This window comes from Momordica charantia, assembly GCF_013281855.1.
Source record: "Momordica charantia cultivar OHB3-1 chromosome 2 unlocalized genomic scaffold, Mcharantia_2.0 BLBB01000002.1, whole genome shotgun sequence".
Classification (NCBI taxonomy): domain Eukaryota; kingdom Viridiplantae; phylum Streptophyta; class Magnoliopsida; order Cucurbitales; family Cucurbitaceae; genus Momordica; species Momordica charantia.
The window spans coordinates 1,012,262-1,034,926 of NW_028275160.1; the positions used below are offsets into that span (position 1 = coordinate 1,012,262).

Sequence of the window (22,665 nt, forward strand, 5' to 3'; positions counted from 1 at the left end):
TACACGACCTGGTTTAGATCGCGAGTTGGATACCTCATGTTTTATTAAAAAAATATAATAATAATAAAATAAATAATAAATAAAAAGAATCTCCCTTAGGGTCAAAACGGCGTTGGATACGTCGCGTGACCTGGATTTTACCTTCCTGGCAGCGCGGTACAACAGTCGTGTCAATCGGTCCTCATCGTTCTCTGTACCTTCAAATCTCAAGAACAAAAGCGGAAAATTTCCTAGAGCAATCTGATTGTAGGTCGTCGAGAGGTAGGTCGTGGAGAAGTTAATTTTCTTCTTCAGTATATGTTTTTCTAGATTTATTTGTTCATTAGCTTGGTCTAAGCTACAATTTTAAATTCTTCCAGCGATTCCGAATAGTTAACTTGGGTTGAAGGATCTTTTTACCGATATCCATTTCCAACGCAAAGGCTGTTTAGTTTATTATTCGGTATAGTTTAGTGGACTCTGTTATGGGGTTTTCCGAGATTCTTGGGATGCACTTTATTTGGGGGCTAAGAAAGTGGAGTACAATGGAGGAGTTCGGAAATTGGCTTTTCGTTTATGCTGGTTCAACGGCAATCGTTGATGCTAAATTTGTATCTATCACTTAGAACGATTTGATCAAGCTTAATGAATTAGCGTTCTTATTCATATTTGTGAATCGGATCTCAGTTTTCTCTTATCTGCAACAACAGAAATTGAGGGTTTCTTGGATTTAGAGACTGGAAAATGGATAGTTCAGGTATGGGAAGTGGATTTCTGTCGGCAGGTGGGGGTCTATTAGATCTGGAGTCTCCCATCCGAAGACATCAACAGACCCAATTGGTCAATCCCTCTTTGACACACCATCATCACTTGAACAGGATGAGTACTTTTGAAGGTGATCACCAATCGATTGGGATTGTGGACACGAAAAGTTTCGGACAGAAAGATTTATTGACGACCTTCGCAAAAGGGAAAGCTATTGCCACTGGTAATGCCACGAACAACAATAATACGAGTGAAGAAGATGAGCCTAGTTTCACAGAGGACGGTGAGTGCTCTGAATTTTTTAAGGGTAAAAAGGGCTCTCCATGGCAGAGAATGAAGTGGACAGATGACATTGTAAAGCTTCTCATAGCCGTGGTTGCTTGTGTGGGTGATGACGGTGAGGCTGGGATGGGCTCCAAGAGAAAATCTGGAATATTGCAAAAGAAGGGCAAATGGAAAACAGTGTCGAAGATTATGATAAGTAAGGGGCGTCATGTATCTCCACAGCAGTGTGAGGATAAGTTCAATGACTTGAACAAAAGATACAAGAGATTGAACGATATACTTGGGAGGGGAACCAGTTGTATGGTTGTGGAGAACCCTGCACTCATGGATTCAATGGCTCAGCTCTCAAATAAAGCCAAGGATGATGTCAGAAAAATATTAAGCTCAAAGCACTTGTTTTATAAGGAAATGTGTGCTTACCATAATGGACAAACAATTCCTGGTTGCCAGGACCTTGATTTCCAAGGTAAAATTTTACCTGTTGCGAATTTCTCCAAAGGTAATAATGAGTCAGAAGAGGCTGATGAAAGTGACGGTGAGGATGATGAGTCAGATAATGAAGATGATCACTGTCCTGTTGAAAATGGATTATGGGTGGCTGAGTCACGTGGTAGAAATAAACTGAGTGGAGATGATGGTCCTCTGTGGTCAAACTCAGTTGCACAAAATGAATTTGAAGGTCAAATTGATGTCTTTCTTTCAGATCCTACGAAGTCCCAATGGGAGCGCAGAGATTGGATTAAAAAACAGATGCTACATCTTCAGGAGCAATCTGTCAGCTTCCAGGCTCAAGCTGTCGAACTTGAGAAACAACGTTTCAAATGGTTAAGATATTGCAGTAAGAAGAGTAGGGATTTGGAGAGAGCGAGGCTTGAAAATGAGAGGTTGAAACTAGATAATGAGCGGAGAGTACTGCAACTGAAGCAGAAGGAAACGGAATTGGAATTCAAAAGGTCTGATTCATCCTTGGGTCCAACCCTTGGCATTGATAGAATTCAGGGAAGAGAGCATATTGATTTGGGTAGACATTGAAAGCACACAAAAAGGTCATTCATGTTTTGGACCTGTTGTGATGCACGAGATTTTGCTGATCATTGTGGAACAAAACCTTTAAGCCAAATGCATGTTAGCATGCTAAACCTTGTAAGCATGTCACTACTTTTATGTTATTTTAGGCTCTCCCTTTTCTTCTTTTTGGCCTTTGGAACTTTCTGCTGTAAAGCTCAATGATTAATGTCAAGTGGTTCAGCTTCCAACAAAGTTTTCGTTCGAAGTGCATCCATAGCTTTCTCAAGGATATAAATTTGTGTGGTTATATGGATTTACGTTAACATGCCAGTCTGGTTGAACTACTTAGTCTGAACTGAAAGACAATATCGAAGCCCTTACTCCATTTGTTGGATCATCTCAGATTCTCAATTTTGGAGGTAATCTAAAGATAAAACTTAGTCCATATTTGCTATTTAGTTGACCTTCTGAGTTTTAGTTCTCCACTTTTTTGCGTTTGAGATTGGAGAAAATGAATATTTGTTGCATCTCTATCTTGATTATCCAATATTATACTTTACTTGATAAAGCAAATGTCTCGAGAACATTATGTCCCTTTTACTGTGCATGCTGCAAAACAGCATCAATTCATTCCGTCAACGTTTTGAGATGGTCAATTAAATCCCCCAACTTGGATTATAGTATACAAGATGTTGATTGTATTCGTACGTGATGAGCTATATGAGGGCTGCCTGCTTGGTTGCTGCTTATTCTTTTTCTTCACTATTGTTTCCCTCCCTTGTTGTTTGGGTTCACCGTCTTTTGAATTTGAACCCATCTCTCTTTTGCTGGACACGTCTTGTTCTACATTAAATTAATGGTACATTGGTACTTGTCTTTCCTTTTTGTTTCTCCCTTGTGTGGAGTGTCCTTGGAATTGCTTAGAAGTATGGTTTCTGCTTTGTTCTTTTTTATTTTTGGTCAAATCACTTGATTGAAGCTAACTCATAGAATCATTCTCATGAATTTGCAGTCTCCGACTTTTTAAGCAACTGAATATCCAACTTCGTTTGTGAGTTCCCATGCTTGAAGTCTTATATTCGATGCATATATTCACCAAGTTCTTATTGACTAATTTGCTCGATCTCTATATAATGTATATGATGATATTACAATTTAGAATTGAGACATTGTTTTGCCCTTGACTGAGATTTGGGTTTGGAAACATAACGTCAAGCTTGAGAATAAGAAAACAAAAAAATGGAAGGACAGAAAATTGAAACCATCATGTTATTACAAGCTGCTGCACTACTCATACTTGAAATTCACCCCTACCAAGGAGTAACTATTGAATATTGAATGAGAAGCATTGCTATGAAACATTTTCCTTATACTACTGTAGAGAGTTGGCTAGGCTATAATGGGTTAACGTGGTGTTTATTGTTGGAACTTTTGCAGACAGGTGACTAGAATACAGAATATGATGAATTGTTTCTTTCCTTGCACGCCATGTTTTTAGTTCCATGCTTTGCTCATTCTACTAACTCACTCATGTTTTGTTACTTTTTTTTATTTCTTTTTTCATTTTGTGGGCAGATCGCAGACCACTAAAGCTATCAACGAGAGAGAGAGAGGGAGACTTCCATTGGAAAGTGATTGGACGACAAAATCATGGCGATGGATGAACTCCCCTTTCTAGCAATTCTCTTCTCGGATGCTCAGCTCATTCGCTTTATTGTAAAAGAAAAGCTCTCAAATTATGAGCTCTCGAGTCTCAAATATGAACCATACTCAGAAACACAGTTGAGCTGAAGTTATTTGGAAATTTCTTCAATTTTGAGGTGAATTTAGAGGGATCCATTTAATTTCTTTGCTGATTTTTATACGAAAGTTGCAAACTTTGACAGACCATCCTCCGTTCATACGTTCACACTGACTTTCATTGCAGATTTGGAGTGGTTTTGGTTGTTAAAACAACTAAATTCCTTGGGAAATTCATTTACCTTCTGGTTTTATAGTAGTTTTTTAAATTAAAAAAATTACTTTTTTTATCTGTAATTTATTTATTTCTCAAATTCACAAAAATATTTTTGATTTATGAGTGAGGTTCTTAAAGACTATTTTCTCTCAAATTTTAGGATTTGCCCATGATTTTAAAAGAATATTACAGACTGAAACATGAGAAGAAATAGGTTAATTCTTCAAAATAAACATAGAATTATTACCCAGATCTAAATCTTAATTTTATGATAATTTATAGAACCTGTTGTTGTTGTTTTTTTTTTGGTAAAAAAATTATATATTCTGAGAGTAATAATTGAACAGAGGTAGTGGCCTTTTTGTAGAAATTTTAAAAAGTGATAGAAGTGTTTATAATTCTAACTAAAAGCATTTTGAAATTCTAAAAATCACTTGAAGTCTTACTAGATATTAATTTAGTTTCCTTTTAAACATGTTTACATAAAAATGCTTGACCCAAAAAAAAAAAATTCCAAACTCACCTTTCAAACTATAACTTTTGGCTACTAACATTAATTTTTTTTTTTTTTTTACATTTGGGGTGTGACATCGAACTCACAAGTTCTTACTTGGAGATACACACTAATTATGATTGAGTTAATTATAAACACAAAGCGAGGATACAAATTTATAATCTTTCAAGCTATTCAGGTAGGCAATAGCTCGCTTTTGGTGAACTAAGTTGGAATGAGAAATTATATTTAAAAATATGAAATGTGAAAAAAAGGAAAAAAAAAATGTGCATTTGCAGTTGATCCAAAGTACCAACTCCAACATTGGGTTTAGAGCCACGTCATCGCACATGCTTCGATTAAAGGTTTGATGAAAGAGAGCGTGTCAGAGAGAGAGAGAGAGAGCGTTTTCTGTTATAAGAAGCTCAACTTATTCCTCATCGCTTCCCATTTTTCATATTTCGCTCACAGATTACACACACGCAGAACCAGAAGCCGAAAGAGGAAGCTACAACTGCGCATCCTCTTCAATGGCGGTTTCCTTTCTTTCGGTAATCTCTCACACTTTTAATGCAGTCAATAATGATTTCTTTCAACTCTTTTCTTAATTGCGTTTGATTACTCATCTGCTCACTCCGTCTGTGTGATCTCTGCGTTGCGACTTGCGAGTGGTAGTAGAGAGGAAAGAGGTTTGAATCAGAACACTAGGTACTACAATGGAATAGTCAATTTTTCTACCGTTTATTGCCCCAGCTTAAATTGATGGATGAAATGAGGTATAGAAAAGGATTTTTTAGTTTCATGTGAGAGAATCAGCTGGAGTACCTAGGTTCAATCTGTTCAATCGAATGTAGATTGATCTGCATTCTTGTTTCTGCGGATCTCTGCTTGGCGGCGAGGAGTTGTAGCACGTTCGATTTTCTCTTTTGCTCCCGGAGCTTTCTAGCTGCTGAACGGAATGGTGCTATGTATCAAATGCCGACTTTACACTGCAATATGATTCTGGAAGATACGACTATTTTTCTGTACTATGGAGATATTCCTGTATTTTTTTCAAAGAAATCCACCAAATTTCTGCGTGCTGTGTTTATTTCTATTGAACCAAATGTATTGATACTCGAATATCGTAGAGGCTAGCCATGCATTACTTTTTTCGCTTGTGGTCAAGAACTACCATCTCAATTTCTTTTTATTTCTTGCCGTCTTCATTTTATTTCTAATTTTCATATTTGCAGGAGTGGCTCTAGGACAGGAACTTTACTGGCGTTAGACATAAATTGTCTGCTTGAAGTTTTGTCAAGAATGGGTTTGCAGAATTTTCAGGACAGTTAGGTTTGAATCTAAATTTCCTTTTGATCTCTCTCCTTTGCAATTGTACTTACTTTTTACACCCATTGAAACAGAGTTAATTAAAATGAGCTGGAACACGAGCATGGAGGTTAATTGCATGAATAATAGTTACCCTTACAGCACAGCTGGAAGCTTTATGGAATACTTTGAAGGTCTTACATATGAACACGTGAATTTCATTTTTTCCGGTGCCTCACATTCTCAGGTACTGTACATCTCTTTCCTTTCGATGCCTTCCTTGGATCTCGTCTGTGACTAGGTTGATAGAACTCATGGCATTTAGATGCTGTTTTGTCTCTGTACCTGCTACTCAAAGGAAGTTATTTGGCGTTACTTGTTGCCATGAGATCTCTACTGTTTCTTTGCTCTGTTGGTTGTTATCTTGGATAATCTCCCTATCTCTTTCAAAGTTGCTTCCCTCCTCTTAAGACTCCTTGAAAATTGAATCTCCCCCTACCCAAGTATAGAAAAAGGAAAGCAAACCACATTTCATCTTCAAAGTAGTTACTGCTTGGAAGCTTATGGTTTCATGTTCTATTTCACTCCTGGGATATAGCCCTTTATCATGCTTAAACTTCCTGATGCATGCTTGATTGGACATCTATTATCGAGATCGAATAGTATTTATGTCTAGTTTTCATACTTCCTCATGCATTAAATGAATTTCGCAACATGGGAGTATAATATTTTCGTTCTTCCATTCAGGAGACTGTTTATCCATCCACTAATTCAAGTTACTATAAGTTTGGGCATTCTGATTCTTGGAGCAGTTCATACTTTGATGCTCAATCATCTGAGGTACTAGGTCATGAGTCCACTGTTGATGAACATAGGAGGCCGCAGGACTTCTCGACATTACCGAATGAACAGAGTTCAGGAAATAGAGCGTGGGAAGAAAATGCCAATCCCAATATGTCCAGCAACACCAACACCATGGAATGTAAGGATTGAGTTCTGTGTCATTTCAACTTTCCATGAAACAGAATTTAGATATTAAGTGCTAATGTTCTATAAAACCACATGTTGTGAAGAGTATAATTAATGACTCTCTGTTTTGATTTTTAGTCTCTTATTTTTTCTCTGTTCCTGAATTGAGGTATTTGTTGAGAAAAAGCAGTTGGTGTCATCAATTTTCAGGCATTGGCAACCTTCATCTTCATGATCGCTATTGAGGGCATTCTTTTTGCTAATATAGTGCATTTTTGGCATATTTGAAAACTATAATGGTTATATTGGTCTATGGTTTTCTTATGACACAGATATCAAATGAAAGTTAAATGTTGCCGAAAAATTGGCTTTAGGCATGTTAGTTATTTACTGGGATGACTTATTCGATGCAACAAATTGAATGTAGGGTGCTTCAACGAGTATCTTGTAAATGAGATACATTCACCATCCATTGATATACATGTTCTACCATATTTCAATGTTAACTTGCAACCACTGGGTGAACCACTTTATATTTAGCAAGTACTATCCGGAGTAGAATTAACTTGCTGCTAGGTAGAGTGTTAAAGGTATATATGAAATCTAACAACCAAAATTTTTCCTCTTGGCTTCCTTCTGATCCAATTAAAATGTTACTGAAAATTTTTTTCTAGTTCCCAACTTTAACTATTCTCCATTGCTTTTTCAGGCCCACGTAGGCATCCAAATTATCAAGAGTATCAGGTCTGCAGCTTTTTTATTCTTAAATTTTTTGTGCCATTAAGTCTACAGTTGCAGTTTTATTGTAAGGTTGTTGACAATAGATACCTCACTTTTTGGCTTAGCATCCCTGTATTTATTTGGGTATGTTATAAAACTGGCACATATAAACTGAAGTAGAGAGAGAATACAGAATAGGAATTCATTTTCTAACCAATGTTGACAACTTGACAGCCTAGGTGGTGGTTCAGGTTTCCCTAATAATCTTTGTCCCAAGAGTTTTTGTTCAAGGCCATATAGACCTGGAATTTACTTCCAAACTTCTTCAGAAAAGATTTTATTGAATGCGCTCCCTAATCAGTTCCACTTTGAAATATGCAGACTATTTGGCAAGATATTGTTGATCCAGATAACATGACTTATGAGGTTAGAGCTGATAATAATTTTCTTTCCCTCTTAATTTTGCAAATTGCCGCACAAAATTTTCCTCTCCTGTAAATTTACATGTTCTTATCGAAGTTAAGTTTTCTTACTCAATGCCTAAGTGTTGAATTTTGTAATTGAATTGTTATTACGGTTACTATTGTTGAAATACAACACTAACTATCTAGAAGCTTCTTGGAAGTTTCTACACATTTCTCTTATAGGTAATAGTTAGTCTTTCTAGATTGTTCTTGAAGATTGTAAATAAATATCTAAAGAAAAGGATCTAGAAATATCTTAGACTTTCTCTTAGGTTCCAAAGGATTCTAGAGAAATCTTTTGGATTAGAATGGATAAGGAAAAATCTAGAATATGTAAAATTTGAGAGGAGTCTAGAAAGTTCTTTTTGCTTGGGCTCCAAGGATCTTTCTCCTATAAATAGGAGAGATGTCCATGTGAATCAAGTGAATAGAGTGATGAGAGTGAACCAAGTGAAGTGAGTGAAGAAAGAGAGAAAAGTTAGAAAGTGAGAGAGTCTTCCATCAAAGAGTGTCCATATTCATACTTTCTAAATAAAAATTTCTTTCTTCAAGTGATTGTTTATTTCCTTTTGTGCTAATTCATTCAACAAGTGGTATCAGAGTTGCGCTAATTAATTCAACAAGTATGAAGTCCTTGCTGCTGTAAAAGCCAATGGCAAAACTAGTTGCCATTGCAGCTACTAAGCTGAAATTGGCAGTAGGCTTGGTTTTTGATGCTTTCCTTACCAACGTAGAAACGCAAGAAATGCTGGTTCAGATTAATCTAGTTGTTTGTTCTGCATTGTGGTTGCTGGTACACTTCCAGCTAGTTTCTAACCTTGAGCCTTGCTTCTTCGGAGGATCTTTTAAAAACATAAACTTGCTTATTTGGATGGATCTGCCTGCTGATAGTGCTTTTAAGTACCTGACATTTATTAGTTATGAGGATAAGGAACTCATGTGGCAGCTGTAAATCCAGTTGGTACTTCAAGGCCTATAACTAATAAACGTAAAAGTTTGTCTGGCTAACTGTAATGTGTAAACTCCTGTGTATGCCTCCTAAATTATGTCGCTTACTCTCTTTAATATTATAATGGTTTAAAGCAACTAAATTTCAGGAATTACTAGATTTAGGCGAGACAGTTGGAACTCATAATCGAGGCCTTCCACAAGAACTGATTGCGTTGCTTCCAGTATCAAAGTATAAATGTGGGTTTTTCTTGATGAAGAAATCACGAAATGAAAGGTAACACTTGATTGATTGATTGTCTTATACCATATGATTTTTTCAAACTTTTATTGTTTCTGCTTTGTTTTTTAGGATTTTTTCCAGCTATGAAGATAATTGAATATAAACCCTGCAATTCCTGCAATTCACTTTTGAAATTTGAAATGTTTAACTTCACTGTTTTCTATCTTTGTGCATGCTGCAAAGTTAAACTATTTTGTACTGTTTTGAATAGTGTTTCTCCATGTTTTTGGATATATGTTAGCGAGCAATTTGATAGAACCCAAAAGAACTATAATACTATTGAACTACAATAACTCTGTATTCAAGCTACTTGAAATCTCTCCTCTTTGAGTATTTCCACTCAAATCCAAACCAAACAAAACAATTGCTTACCTCCATCATTTCCTACGCACTCTATTTATAACAAATCTCCAGCACAATTTCTGTAACTAATTATTAGTATACCACTAATGCTCTAATAATATTCCTAATTCTATCTTGATATCACAATTATGTTGCTAGCTAACTAAAAATAAAAAGCTGGCTGAAAGTGGTAGTCGTATATGATTTACTGGGTCAATTGATATTTTTTGACAAGAATGCATCTGACTACATAAATCAGTCTTCATTTGTATATAGGTGTGTGATATGCCAGATGGAATACAAACGTGGAGATCAGAGGATCACTCTACCGTGCAAACACAGGTACCATACCTGTTGCGGGACTAAGTGGCTCAGTATCAACAAGGTGACGTTCTGATATTTTTTATCCCGGCACATTTTGAGGATAATTTTAGTAACGGGCCATAAATGACTTTAGCTAATACATTACGTAATTCTCTGTTCCAGGCTTGCCCCATTTGCTACACTGAAGTTTTCGGTGGCACTTCAAAGCGTTAAAGAAGCTATTAATATCATGAGAAAGGGAAACCTTTAAAAGGTTTGGAGTCTTCCTTTCTGAAGATATTGACTTCGTTTCCTTGCTCATTTTCTACTTTGTACGATCTTCGTATGAGGTTAAAGAATAAGAGAAGTGCTGGACTTATACACACATAATTATAGAGCAGAGAGTAGAATTTGATTGATTTTGAGATCGATTTGGATTTTATTTTTTCAACTTGGGGAACCACGACGACTTGGTTTTGCCTCTGCCTATTACACATCTTTATATTATTAGTTGGAGAGCATAACTGGGGAAAATGGTCAAAGCTCAAATCCAATGCATTTGGCTCATCGTGCTTCATGGTAGAAGCTACTGAGCGAATCTTTTTCCCTTTTCTTCCCCTCCGCAAGTTCAGGTAGCAGGTAATGATATATAGAAAATCATCTTTTAGTACATTGAAATTGTCTTTTTTAATTTCCAATCTTAGAAAAATGAATAGATATCATTTATCGTTGAGCCAATTTCAAGTTGGCGAAAAATTATCAACCTATTCATTTGGTTAAAATGAGATAGAACTCGTTGGCATGCGATCAAAATTCTCTATTAAAATATATATATAAGTGAAAGACAACGATCAATTGGTATAAGACATTTTGGGTGAAACAAAAAACAATAATATTACACCATTGTAAAAATGTGGAGGGTGCGTTGTTTCTAGAAAGCTAATTTTTGCTATTATCTCCTATAAGGGTGATTGATGAATCTTGTGCATCGTCATTTTCTAATTTTGTAGAAAATATGAAAAAATATATAATAGATGGGAACAGTACATAAACTTAGAAACAACAAACCAAGTAATGAACAAAACTGTTTGAAGCTAGTTCAGTCTCATATTTGATTGTGAATGGCTTCTAAAACTTCTTCCAATCCAAATCCTCCGTCTTCAGTATTCATAAAAATATGTAATGGATGGATGTTGGTCTTCTAAAATGCGCAATCACGTTTCTTTCTGATCATAATTTTCTGTGCAGAAAACAAGCACCTAAAATGTGAACTGTCTTATCAAAAAAAAAAAAAAGTGAATTGTCGGTACTCTTCTTAGTAATTAGTTGACTTTTATGGTTAGAAAATTAAAATTACGAAACTAATATAATAATATTACCTTTCCAATTTGATGAAAGATTATTGATTGATAAAATGTGAATGGGTTATAATATTTGAAAGTTCTATTATAATGTAATAATGAGATCTAACTATTGATACAAGAATCTTTTAGTCGATATCAAGACTTAAGAAGAATTAGAATATCATAAATTTAAGCATAGTTCAATTGGGAAAAACATCTATCTACAACTAAAAAGTGAAGAAAATGTGGAAATGTAGAATATCCCTTGACTTATCAACATAAACCTGACTCAATTAGTTAAACATATATCTTTGATTTAAAAGTTGCGTGTTTTGAACCCTCACCTCACTTGTACACAAGAAAAAATAATCTCAGCTTTTTTAACCAAAAAGAAAAGGAAAATTTAACCAAAAAGAAGGAAAAAAAGAAGAAGAAGAACACCTCTAAATTTATTGACATATTGACATAGATGACTTCATAATTTACCGGATTTTCTTTTATTCAATTTTATTTGAATCAATGATATTGTAAGTACAGAATGTAAGACAATGTCTGAACATAGCACAACTATTTAAAATATATATTTTCGACTAAAAGGTTTGACATTTAAATTCTCTCCCTTACATATGTTTGCATCGAAACAAAAAAGAAGATTCACCTTAGAAATGAAAGAGAGAACAAAAAAAGTTATCAATAAATGAATTGATATGGATCGAATCTCTTTATTAGCTGAAGGGAAATTTTCACCGTTAATTTTCTGTTTTTATGTTTTTATTTGCTAATTATAAATTAATTTTTTATATGTCATTATTACTGTAGTAAGTGGGAGATTTTGTAATTTTATATATTGTTTCTTAATAATAATTGCTAATAAATGGGATATATTTTAATGGTTTGACTCCCATTTTGCTCTGTTTTCTTTTCTTTATTTTTTTCAAATACAACGATACATGGTTGGAAATTCAAACTTTAGAAAGATGCATTAGCTGAAATAAAATAAAAAATAAAAAAAATATTCTTCGACTACTTTTTTTCTGTTTTATATAATTGAGAAAATAATTCAAAATAAGAGAATAATTTATTATCATCCAAAAATCGATGGTTCAATTTCATCCTATAATGTGCAATTATTGAAAGAAAAAAAAAAGAGTAACTCATCAAGACAATTCATTTCCTAATTTATTTTCTAGGTCAACTATTTTTTCCAGATGCAATAGAAATCCCACGTTACTATTCAGCATCAACAATTTAAATTCCAAAAAAGAAAAAGAGAAAAAAAAGCATAAAAATTAATTACTTAATTTAAATAATTAATTTTAAATTCAACGTGAAGGAAGCCCAATAACCAGCAAGATAGTTCAATTTCCTAATTTCTGGGTCAACTATAGATGTACACGATATGAAAAACCCATGTTACTACTGAGCATCAACGTCTCAAATTCATTTTAAAAGACCAACATAAAAATTAACGTATAGTTTAAATTAAACATGACTTAAGCTATTTAATAAAATACTATCAATATAATTTAATTTAGTTTTATATAATTAATCAACTTATGAAAAATATAATTTGATTTTTTTAGTACAACAATATGTGGTAAAGATTTGAACGATAAAGTATAATTGAATTTCAAATGAAAAATAAATAAACTTATAAATCTCATTTTGAGAAAATTATTTTCACATACTAAATAATTTGCATATCAAACTTCTCATTCGTATTTCTATACGTAAACACTCTTCTATCTTTTAATCAAAGAATCAATAGATGCACCTATATGTAATCTCTTAGCATTTTCATCACGTTAGTTCATCCAAATGAATTATTATAGAAACAATATTAAGAGATAAAGACATACATGTAATTCCCGTTGGAAATGAGATCAGAATCCTACATTAGCTAAATAAGATAAGTGATCATAATAATAATTAAGCCTCGACTAATATTTTGATTGGAAGACCATAAATACATGAAATATGGAAAAGTAAATGAACCACAGAAAGTTAAGGACTAGGTTGTTACAAGACAAAAAAGTAATAAACCGCATCAAGTCAACAATTAAAGAAATATTTGCAACAAATACAATCTAAAATAAGAAAAACATAAACCTAAAGTCAAGAGAAACCATTTTAATTTGGAAATATAATTTATATCACCGACATGGCAAAACTGGAGCAGATTTTTTTTGTTTTTTGTTATTCTTTTGTTGTGTGCACAGAAGATGCTTTGTCTCTTTCATAGCCCTCATTCTGTTGATGAACAAATACATGCTTCGAACGTGCATTACTTCTTTTAAATTAAGACACAAAATGCATTTCTCCACCAGCTTAGTAGTCGTTAACCATGAACTTTCAAACTCAATATTCAATTAAATTTGCAGAAAGTCAGATCTCCAATCAAGCCAGATTGAATTAAAAACTGTTAATTGATAATGGGTTGTGCTAGATCAATGCACATCTAATAATTTTGGTCTCTCAAAGTTTTCACATTTGAAATCCAGACATATTTATCAATTCTATTTACAATTCTGGATCTCAATCTCATCAAAATGTTGCTTTCAGAGCATGAAATCTTCAAAGTATAGAGAGAATAACATTGTATATAGTCTAATAAGCTAAGTAAGTTGCACACTTAATTTATATTAAATCAATAGCTGTGAAGATAATTTTAAGAATTAAAAATAAGAAGATATTAAGATGTGCTACTCTTCTCTACGTGGAATAAACAATGGTAATCTATGTCAACCAAGAAAGCATTGATGAGTAGTAGTATATAAAGGGTTCAGACCATACCATATAATGCAACTCACATCCATAATCTGTTTGAATTAGCATTGCCGGAAGATGGGGACTACGAAACTCTTGAGGCATTGGCCTCAGCTGCTCTCTGCGGTGGTGATGTGCCTCATTGCCGCCACCATTGTTGCTGCTGATCAGGTCGATGATGGTCTGTTACCTTTCGAAAAGCCTGAACTTGGTGGTGATCTACCAAAGCATCAGCATCACAAAGATTTTCCGCCCAAGTATAAGCATCATATGCCACCACCGCCGCCAAAATATCACCGCCACCACAAGTCACCACCGCCGCCAAAATATAAGCACCATAAGCCACCACCATCACCAAAATATCACCACCACAAGTCACCACCTCCGTATGTTTACAAGTCTCCGCCTCCCCCTTCTCCTTCACCACCACCTCCATACTATTATACATCTCCGCCACCTCCTTACATTTATAAGTCTCCCCCACCACCACCTCCTTATGTTTATAAATCTCCTCCACCGCCCCCCTACGTCTACAAATCTCCTCCTCCACCATCTCCATCACCGCCACCTCCCTATGTCTACAAGTCTCCTCCGCCACCATCTCCCTCCCCACCACCTCCCTACGTCTACAAGTCTCCACCTCCTCCATCTCCATCACCACCACCTCCATACGTCTACAAGTCTCCACCTCCACCGTCTCCATCTCCACCGCCTCCATACGTCTACAAGTCTCCACCGCCACCATCTCCCTCACCACCACCTCCTTATGTCTATAAGTCTCCTCCACCGCCATCTCCATCGCCACCCCCTCCTTATGTCTACAAGTCTCCTCCTCCACCGTCTCCATCGCCACCACCTCCTTACGTCTATAAGTCACCTCCACCACCTCCATATGTCTACAAGTCTCCACCTCCACCATCTCCATCACCACCCCCTCCATATGTGTACAAGTCTCCACCTCCACCATCTCCATCTCCACCGCCTCCATATGTGTACAAGTCTCCACCACCACCATCTCCATCACCGCCTCCTCCTTACATCTATAACTCTCCCCCACCACCATCTCCATCACCGCCACCTCCTTATGTTTATAAGTCTCCTCCACCACCATCTCCCTCACCGCCACCTCCCTATATCTACAAGTCGCCCCCACCACCATCTCCCTCACCACCACCTCCCTACATCTACAAGTCACCCCCTCCTCCCTCTCCATCACCACCGCCGCCCTACATCTACAAATCCCCTCCACCACCATCTCCCTCACCACCTCCTCCATACATCTATAAGTCTCCACCTCCACCATCTTCCTCACCACCTCCTCCATACATCTATAAGTCTCCACCTCCACCATCTTCCTCACCGCCTCCTCCATACATCTACAAGTCACCTCCTCCACCATCTCCGTCACCACCACCTCCTTACGTCTACAAGTCTCCTCCACCACCATCTCCATCACCACCTCCTCCATCTTCCTCACCGCCTCCTCCATACATCTACAAGTCACCTCCTCCACCATCTCCGTCACCACCACCTCCTTACGTCTACAAGTCTCCTCCACCACCATCTCCATCACCACCTCCTCCTTACGTTTACAAGTCTCCCCCACCACCATCTCCCTCTCCCCCGCCTCCCTACATCTATAAGTCGCCTCCACCACCAACACCTTCACCACCTCCTCCATACGTCTATAAGTCTCCCCCTCCACCATCTCCATCACCACCCCCTCCTTACATCTATAAGTCTCCTCCACCACCATCTCCCTCACCACCACCTCCTTACATCTACAAGTCTCCACCTCCACCATCTCCATCGCCACCCCCTCCTTACCTGTATAAGTCTCCTCCACCACCATCTCCGTCACCACCGCCTCCTTACATATACAAGTCTCCTCCTCCACCATCTCCGTCACCACCCCCTCCGTACGTCTATAAATCTCCTCCACCACCATCCCCTTCTCCGCCGCCTCCCTACGTCTATAAATCTCCTCCACCACCATCACCATCACCACCACCTCTTTATGTCTATAAATCTCCTCCACCACCATCTCCACTCCCACCGCCTCCCTACACTTATAAGTCACCCCCACCTCCGCCTCCACCGTACTACTATAAGTTCGTAGACTATAAATCACCACCACCTCCTCCTTATTACTACACATCACCTCCGCCTCCATACAAATCCATACACCTCCCATACCACTACAACTCAGCCCCACCTCCAAAATTCCACTGAGTGATGGCATTTAAATTATATTAAATTGTATGAATAATATTACCGACTTCCTATACATAAGGTGGAGTTGGAGTTCGTCGATTATTTAATGGTGTGATTGTCACTAGATCCCTTGCGATCAAAACTTTGGGAAGGAGTTGTATTATTTTTGGCATCCAATGGCTGCTAGAGATTTGAATTCTATGAAATATTGTATTTTATTTGACATAATCCTTGGTTAAATTTTTTTTTTTCTGGTTTGGGATTTGTGTTGATCACTATTTCATTAAAATTTATGTATTTTGATGTTTAAGTTATAATGACGAGATTGTAAACTTTATGAAATTATGTATTTCTATTTTAGTGTTTAAGTTATGATGATGAGCTTGTAAACTTTCTAACTGTCGTTCTTAATACTAAACTTACGGTTAGTTTTGCTTGTGAGCTAGAAACGAGTTCAAACTGCGCTAAATAAAGAAAAAACACTAAAGAAAAGACTGCTGTTTCTTTGTTATAGTTAATTAAATATTGATAAAAGTTGAATTTATTCTAAACTTTATCCATTACTTTGGGTCTCATAGTAATTTAACCCGTAATCACGACAGAAAAATTTGAAATTAAAATTTTTGCAAAATTACTTCTCTCCGCTATGTATTAATTATTCAAGTGTTAAAGGTCCTGACCTATCAACTTAAAGCGATCTGATAGTTCCGGATATTTTCTTGTTATTGTAAATCTAATTCTCTAATCATCTAAGACAATTAAAGATTGGTAAAAGTACGTTTGTTAGTTATCTATTTTACAGTGACATCAATCAATATGTAGGTAATGTGAATGCAATTGTTCATGTGTAGAAGAACTTGGCAGAGAAAAATAAAAGGTTCTATGGTGAATAATAAATTGTTTCAAGATGCACAATTTAGAACTCAATTCCCTCGACCATTCAGATTATGCATTTCAAATATCAAATATATTTGGAATAAAATTAACCGATCTAATTAGAACAGTTCATACCCCACAAATTTTTAACTTTAATCTCCTTAATTTCTTTATGATGATTTCTTCACTCTCAACGCCCAAGAGTTCCCTCCTATAACCGTTGCCCAATCTTGAAGCAACCTATCCAGTCACTAACAGGTAACGAAAAAACACACACACATTGTTGCAATATCTAAACATATAATAGAATATATATAGTTGGGAAAAATTTTGGTCCCATGTGATAAATTTGGCTTTGTCCTTTCTTAAGCAATATCGTGCCTGATGTCGGTGCCTGATGTCGGTGCCTTTTAGGTTTGATCTGTGAAATAAGTTCATTAATACGACAGGAACATATACCATGGTCCATGGTGGTAATCTAAATTATAGGCTTCCATTGCTTTTGATTTTTTTTTTTTTCCTTTTTTTCTATTTGAAAGACTAACTAAAGAGTATAAGGCTTGTTGTAACTTTTTCTTTTTAATATGCAAGGAGAGATTTCGAACCTAGATTGAAGAGAAATAATCTACTAAATTTGTCCATGGAATAACCGATTATCTCTGCTTACTGTAACTTCCAAAAGAGGATATTTTTCTTTTGTAGTAAGATCTAATATACCTAATCAAGATTGGACCAAAAGTTCGTATTTGGTTTTTTGATACTATCTTCCGAAAATTTGTTGATTCTTAAATAAAATTCACTAATTCCTTTGTTCATCTAATAGGATGTTCTTGTTTCTCATCAAATAAATAATAATAAAGAGGTTTAACTTTTTACGGTTGGGATCACACTGGCTCATAAGGTGCCCCATGTAACATTTAAGGGATAAATGCTGCTAGACAAGAATTAAGATCAGAAGGTCCCCGTTGAAATTTAATACATTTTACACAACAAAAATACATTTTGTTTATTTATACGGTAGAATGAGGATCTCTCAAGAGAAGGAGGTGTCTTCTTTTAAGACTTTTTCAAACCCAAAACAGTGAGGACAAACTGAAAATAATTAAGATTGTAAGCTTGTCTAAGCAGCTGAAGCTTGTGATTGTTCCATGGTGGATATCTGAACCAGAAGTCGAGCAAAAAGCTCCTCTTCAATATTGCCTTGTCATGACTAAAGGTGTCGAATGAAAATTTGCCATGATACCTGCCAATCCCACTTTCACCAACCCCTCCAAATGGGAGTGTATCGGCTGCATACTGAATTGACAACAAAAATGGCAGTGAGGGTTTTGAAGCAGCAGCAGTAGCTAGTTAAAGCTGCTTGCTGTGGCTGGAAATTAGGCACCGATACCAGAACGGTAATAAGAAAGAAAAAATAAACGGCTGCTCTAATGGTTGGTTTTGACCCACTTGTATCAGCACATCTACGTTTTCTTGGAAGAGACTACGTACGGCTCGTGGGTGAACTAAGTTTATATTGGATGAAGTTATGAAGCCAGAGCTTAAATTTGGTATATAGGTTTATTTATTTCAAACTATGATTTGCTAATCCTACGTGTTACATAGCTTCTAAAACTTCTTAACAATACATATACTTCTGCACATCGTAAACCACCAACCAAATACATGCTATATAAATTCAAAGGTTACTCTATATAATCTAAAGATAGACTATATAAACTCAGATTTAAACTATATAAGCCCAGACTTATTATTAAAAAGATTTTAGGAGAAGTCTCGACTAAATGCTTTACTACAATGGAGATGTGAATTGAAAAACTTAGGAAGCGGAAGCGATGAAGTACCTGAACAACTGCATCATTAAAGGTCAAGCTGCCGGACGAAGTTTCTGAAACGAGTCTTCTCTGGAAAGCTTTATCTTTTGTGAAGGCATAAATGGCGAGAGGCTTAGGCCTTAAATTGACGAAATCTATACTGTCTTCAATCTTGTCCAGCTACCAAGAAAGAAAGTGACACGATCCATCACTTCCCACCCTTTCTAAATGAAAGGCAATGACAAGTAGTACACAGCTATAAATGGGGGAAAAATAAACTAACTCCGATTATGGGAAGGAATGGTCCAAAGATTTCATCTCTCATAATTTCTGCATCATTTGGTGGATTCAACAAAATAGCCGGCTCAACAAACCTGCATAAAGATTGACATTAAGTACAGCAAAAATTCTTTTGTAACATTATTCACTACATATATCATAGATTATAGACTCCTTAAGTTAATTATAAAACTACTTATCAGTTATTACACAGGCCTGAAAATTTTGTTAACATAAGGAACTACTATTAATTAGCTAAGGTCACATGTGTTATCTGTTTCCATAATTATTTCTTTCAAGCACTCAGGGCCCCATGGTTCGTAACATAGTATACATATATTGTGGAGCCCTCTGTGAGTGCTTTTACTTCTTTTTTTTTTTTTTCCTTTGAATTCTCTAAAATTATAGATAAATTTATCACATCAAGCGTATCGGAAAGAAAGGCATGGATTTATCAACACATTTCCGTTTAAACACTTACAATTTGTCTTCGTCCATCGATCCCCCATATATGATCGAAGCTCGGACACCAGGTTCATCCAGCAGATTCTTCAATCTCAAGAAATTTTGTTTGTTTACAATCCTCGCCATGCTTTTTGCTTGATTCGGACTTTTGCCGAACATTTCCTTGATCAATTTCTTTATCATTTCTACCTATAGCAATGAATAAAAAAAAAAGAGAGAAAGGCACAGAATGTCATATTGGACACCTGATTCTTCCAAATGTTGGAGACGCAGAAGAAGAGGATGGAAAAAAAGAAAAAAAGGAACGGATTCTGGAAAGGGGAAAACGAGCGATTGATCCAGAAATCTTACCAATGTGGATATAAATTTATGCTCAACAAGGATGTAGTCGATTGCTACACAAGCTTGACCCGCACAGGCTCCAAATTTTCCGATCACGAGTCGTTTGGCTGCAGCCTTGGAGGTGAAAATCGAAGACAATTTTAAAAAAAGCTTATGGTGGGCGATATATGGCCATTTCTATTTCTACCATCGCGAAATAAAGAACGAGCGTAGCGGGAAAATTAACTGTGCAGGAGCTACATAGTCTTCACTCTTCAGCATATTTAAATAGAAATTCAAAATTAACGTAAAAAATATATAAAATCAAAATAAACTCGGATCTTGAATATTTTACCTTAACCAATTGAATTAGATGAAAATTAGTAAATAAATAAGACTTAAATTATATGAACCTACTTATTTATTATATTAAATTATGCAGGCAGTTTTAAATTCTACCGCTTAATTGAAAAGTTAAAAGAATAGTATATATTGAAGTTTTTGAAATGATAAAAATATATTTTAAATATATGATAAAATTAAAGGATATTTTTTGTGATTTAGAAAAAGAAAGTTCTACTTACTTTTATTTTAGGGGTGTGTGAGAAAACTAAAATATTAGATTGTTCTTAATAAATAAGTATACATCATTATTATTACATCGTAAGAAGATCTAGAATGAATTATATATGAAATAAAAAATGAATGAATTATATATAAATGAAATAAATTATGAAAAATATTGAGATCTAAATCGTTAGGTAAAAGACAGACGAATATTAATATTTGATAATTAAAAGAGAAAAATATGAAAATAAAATTTTTTATTTTTTAATAATAAGTTAGTGATTTTTTAACAGTGGTAAACCTAGAGATAATTCTAAGCTCAATTTTTTATCTTAATCAAGATAAGTCAAGAGTACATCAAGCTACTTTCTCTAGTCGACCCACTACTTGCATGTGTCATGTGTGTAATCTATCGTAATGGTTTTTTATTATAGAGCTATTATTTTATTTATTTATTTATTATTATTATTATTATTATTTTGGCAGCTATTCCCCGAAAATAAAATGTTTCATTCAAGACGGAAAGTAAACAGTCAAATGGTAGTGAATGTAGAGATAAATAATTGAAAAGTATTTTCCAGAAATTATATATCTGTATAGAGAAGGAAAAAGGAAAACCTGAATATCCCAAGAAGATGAAAGGGAGTCAACAATGGCGGGGCATTTTCCACCGAGCTCCAAAGTCACCGGCGTCAGGTGTTTCACGGCGGCCGTCATAACAATCCGTCCTATTCGTGCACTTCCTGCAACCAATCAAGTCTCAGTTTTTCACATCCCCAAATCAAATCAAATCAAATCAATGAGAGATAACTGATGAGGTTTAATTTAATTATTAATTAATTATCACAAAACTACCAACAAAACAACCAAAAAAACTAATCTAATTCTAATCAACGGGCCCCCTCCATTAATTGCCTTACTTCCAACCTGTACCTGTAAAGAAAATCTTGTCCCACGGCTGCTGCAGCAGCCGCTCGCCCACCGCCGCCCCTCCTTCCACAACCCTCACGCCTCTCCCGTCCACATAACTCCCGATGCCTTTCGCCAGAAACGCCGAACTCGCCGGAGCACACTCCGACGTCTTCACAACCACGCAATTTCCGGCTGCCACTGCTCCTATCAACGGCTCCAACGACAACCCTTATCCCAAAAATAAATCATTAATCATCTAATTAATTAATTAACTTCAAAATTAATCAAATTCCTCACTCACCAAACGGAAAGTTCCAAGATGAGATTATAAGAACAACGCCCAGAGGCTGTGGAACCACTTCTGCCGAACTTAGCAAAGCTATTGCCGGCAGTTTTGCCTGCACAAGAAAAAAATTAAATATAGAAAATTTCTTCTATATTTTGGCTAGCTTTTTTCTTTTTTATTTGTCTTTCTTATTCTTAATTACCTTTTTGGGTAACATCCAATTATCCAAATGTTCCAAAGCAAAGTTCAGAGACTTGGCCAACGTTCCAATCTGCGTGAACATGGCAAAAACTCAAGTGGGGTTTTTTAAATAGAAGAAAAAGGAAAAAAAAGATGAGATTTTTTAGAAGAAAACTAATAATTAAAAAAAAAAAATACCTCGTCCCTAAAAGCTTCGACATGGTGTTTTCCCAAGTCTTGGTTTAGAACACTATAAATCTCTTCTTCTTTGTGGTTTAGGAATTGGCGTAAGCCTTTGAGCTGCGAAATTCTCCATGTTTTTTCTTTTGTTTTCCCACTCTTGAAGTAATCTCTCATCTCCTCTAAATCCCTCTCCAAATTCTCCATAACTTCCCAAACCGACCGATAAATGCGAAATATGATTAAATTTCCTTCAACTGTGTTTCAACTATTTAAAGGCTTAATCTTAGTTCCCACTTGTGTACAATATGCCCACATGAGTATTATAATTAGTTAGTTACGTTAATTTGTTACTTATTAATTTGTGTTGTAAAATTGGTTTCTAAAAAAAAAAAAAAAAAAAAAACCATCGGTTTTGAAATGTGGTTGTAAAAGTAAATACTATATTTATGTAATAATGAATGCACAATTCCAGTGAGCTATTGAATGGAGTCTGGTTGGGAGCTTTCAATTTAATAAAGTTTCATTTAAAAAGGGGAAAAGTGTGGCCTGAATAATGTCATATGAAAGACGTGAATTATCAATTAAGAGAAATGATGTGGCCTAATTTAGGCCAAATGTATATACATGTATATATA

At 35.6% G+C, this 22,665-nt stretch overlaps 4 protein-coding genes across 13 annotated transcripts; 2 read left to right on the top strand and 2 right to left on the bottom strand.

Moving 5' to 3' along the window:
• Positions 1-105: 105 nt before the first annotated feature.
• LOC148212631 (uncharacterized) lies at positions 106-3,885 on the top strand. Of its 3 annotated transcripts, none has more exons than XM_088120806.1 (3): positions 106-261; positions 360-2,456; positions 3,613-3,885. In XM_088120806.1, the coding sequence occupies exon 2, from the start codon at positions 724-726 to the stop codon at positions 2,059-2,061; it is 1,338 nt and encodes a 445-aa protein (XP_087976932.1). In that variant the 5' UTR covers positions 106-261; positions 360-723; the 3' UTR covers positions 2,062-2,456; positions 3,613-3,885. The 3 variants fall into 3 exon arrangements, with proteins under 3 accessions (XP_087976932.1, XP_087976933.1, XP_087976931.1); XM_088120807.1 differs by adding an exon at positions 3,050-3,088 and having other exon boundaries at positions 119-2,456; XM_088120805.1 differs by having other exon boundaries at positions 119-2,456.
• Positions 3,835-10,494, top strand: LOC111017416 (E3 ubiquitin-protein ligase BIG BROTHER). 7 transcript variants are annotated; one of them, XM_022293168.2, is made up of 10 exons: positions 3,835-3,857; positions 4,959-5,038; positions 5,723-5,814; positions 5,891-6,042; positions 6,543-6,777; positions 7,474-7,508; positions 7,866-7,910; positions 9,046-9,173; positions 9,798-9,906; positions 10,008-10,494. In XM_022293168.2, the coding sequence occupies exons 3-10, from the start codon at positions 5,790-5,792 to the stop codon at positions 10,056-10,058; spliced, it is 780 nt and encodes a 259-aa protein (XP_022148860.1). In that variant the 5' UTR covers positions 3,835-3,857; positions 4,959-5,038; positions 5,723-5,789; the 3' UTR covers positions 10,059-10,494. The 7 variants fall into 7 exon arrangements, 6 of the variants coding, with proteins under 6 accessions (XP_022148860.1, XP_087976937.1, XP_087976935.1 ...); XR_015789324.1 differs by lacking the exon at positions 3,835-3,857 and adding an exon at positions 4,596-4,852 and having other exon boundaries at positions 9,781-9,906; positions 10,008-10,047; XM_088120809.1 differs by lacking the exon at positions 3,835-3,857 and adding an exon at positions 4,602-4,852 and having other exon boundaries at positions 6,546-6,777.
• Positions 10,495-10,703: 209 nt separating this feature from the next.
• Positions 10,704-17,819, bottom strand: LOC148212632 (uncharacterized). Of its 2 annotated transcripts, none has more exons than XM_088120804.1 (2): positions 13,961-17,819; positions 10,704-11,095 (listed from the first exon to the last, which is right to left on the bottom strand). In XM_088120804.1, exon 1 carries the CDS (start codon positions 16,173-16,175, stop codon positions 14,073-14,075), a length of 2,103 nt encoding a protein of 700 aa, XP_087976930.1. In that variant the 5' UTR covers positions 16,176-17,819; the 3' UTR covers positions 10,704-11,095; positions 13,961-14,072. The 2 variants fall into 2 exon arrangements, with proteins under 2 accessions (XP_087976930.1, XP_087976929.1); XM_088120803.1 differs by having other exon boundaries at positions 10,706-11,064.
• A 149-nt stretch (positions 17,820-17,968) lies between these two features.
• LOC111017407 (aldehyde dehydrogenase family 3 member F1) lies at positions 17,969-22,317 on the bottom strand. Its single transcript, XM_022293156.2, has 10 exons — positions 22,046-22,317; positions 21,870-21,938; positions 21,683-21,779; positions 21,403-21,609; positions 21,088-21,212; positions 19,933-20,037; positions 19,598-19,770; positions 19,121-19,211; positions 18,868-19,017; positions 17,969-18,319 (listed from the first exon to the last, which is right to left on the bottom strand). The coding sequence occupies exons 1-10, from the start codon at positions 22,232-22,234 to the stop codon at positions 18,080-18,082; spliced, it is 1,446 nt and encodes a 481-aa protein (XP_022148848.1). The 5' UTR covers positions 22,235-22,317; the 3' UTR covers positions 17,969-18,079.
• Between the last annotated feature and the right edge of the window lie 348 nt (positions 22,318-22,665).

Bases quoted from the DNA above. Each gene is read 5' to 3' on its own strand.
- LOC148212631 (XM_088120806.1), top strand. From the start codon at position 724: ATGGATAGTTCAGGTATGGGAAGTGGATTTCTGTCGGCAGGTGGGGGT.
- LOC111017416 (XM_088120808.1), top strand. From the start codon at position 4,745: ATGAAATGTGAAAAAAAGGAAAAAAAAAATGTGCATTTGCAGTTGATC. The intron at 5,039-5,722 runs GTAATCTCTCAC...TCATATTTGCAG, and splicing joins TGGCGGTTTCCTTTCTTTCG to GAGTGGCTCTAGGACAGGAA. The intron at 6,043-6,542 runs GTACTGTACATC...TCTTCCATTCAG, and splicing joins CCGGTGCCTCACATTCTCAG to GAGACTGTTTATCCATCCAC.
- LOC148212632 (XM_088120804.1), bottom strand. From the start codon at position 16,175: ATGCCATCACTCAGTGGAATTTTGGAGGTGGGGCTGAGTTGTAGTGGT.
- LOC111017407 (XM_022293156.2), bottom strand. From the start codon at position 22,234: ATGGAGAATTTGGAGAGGGATTTAGAGGAGATGAGAGATTACTTCAAG. The intron at 21,939-22,045 runs GTATTTTTTTTT...ATGTTCACGCAG, and splicing joins TCGAAGCTTTTAGGGACGAG to ATTGGAACGTTGGCCAAGTC. The intron at 19,771-19,932 runs GTAAGATTTCTG...TCATTGCTATAG, and splicing joins ATAAATTTATATCCACATTG to GTAGAAATGATAAAGAAATT.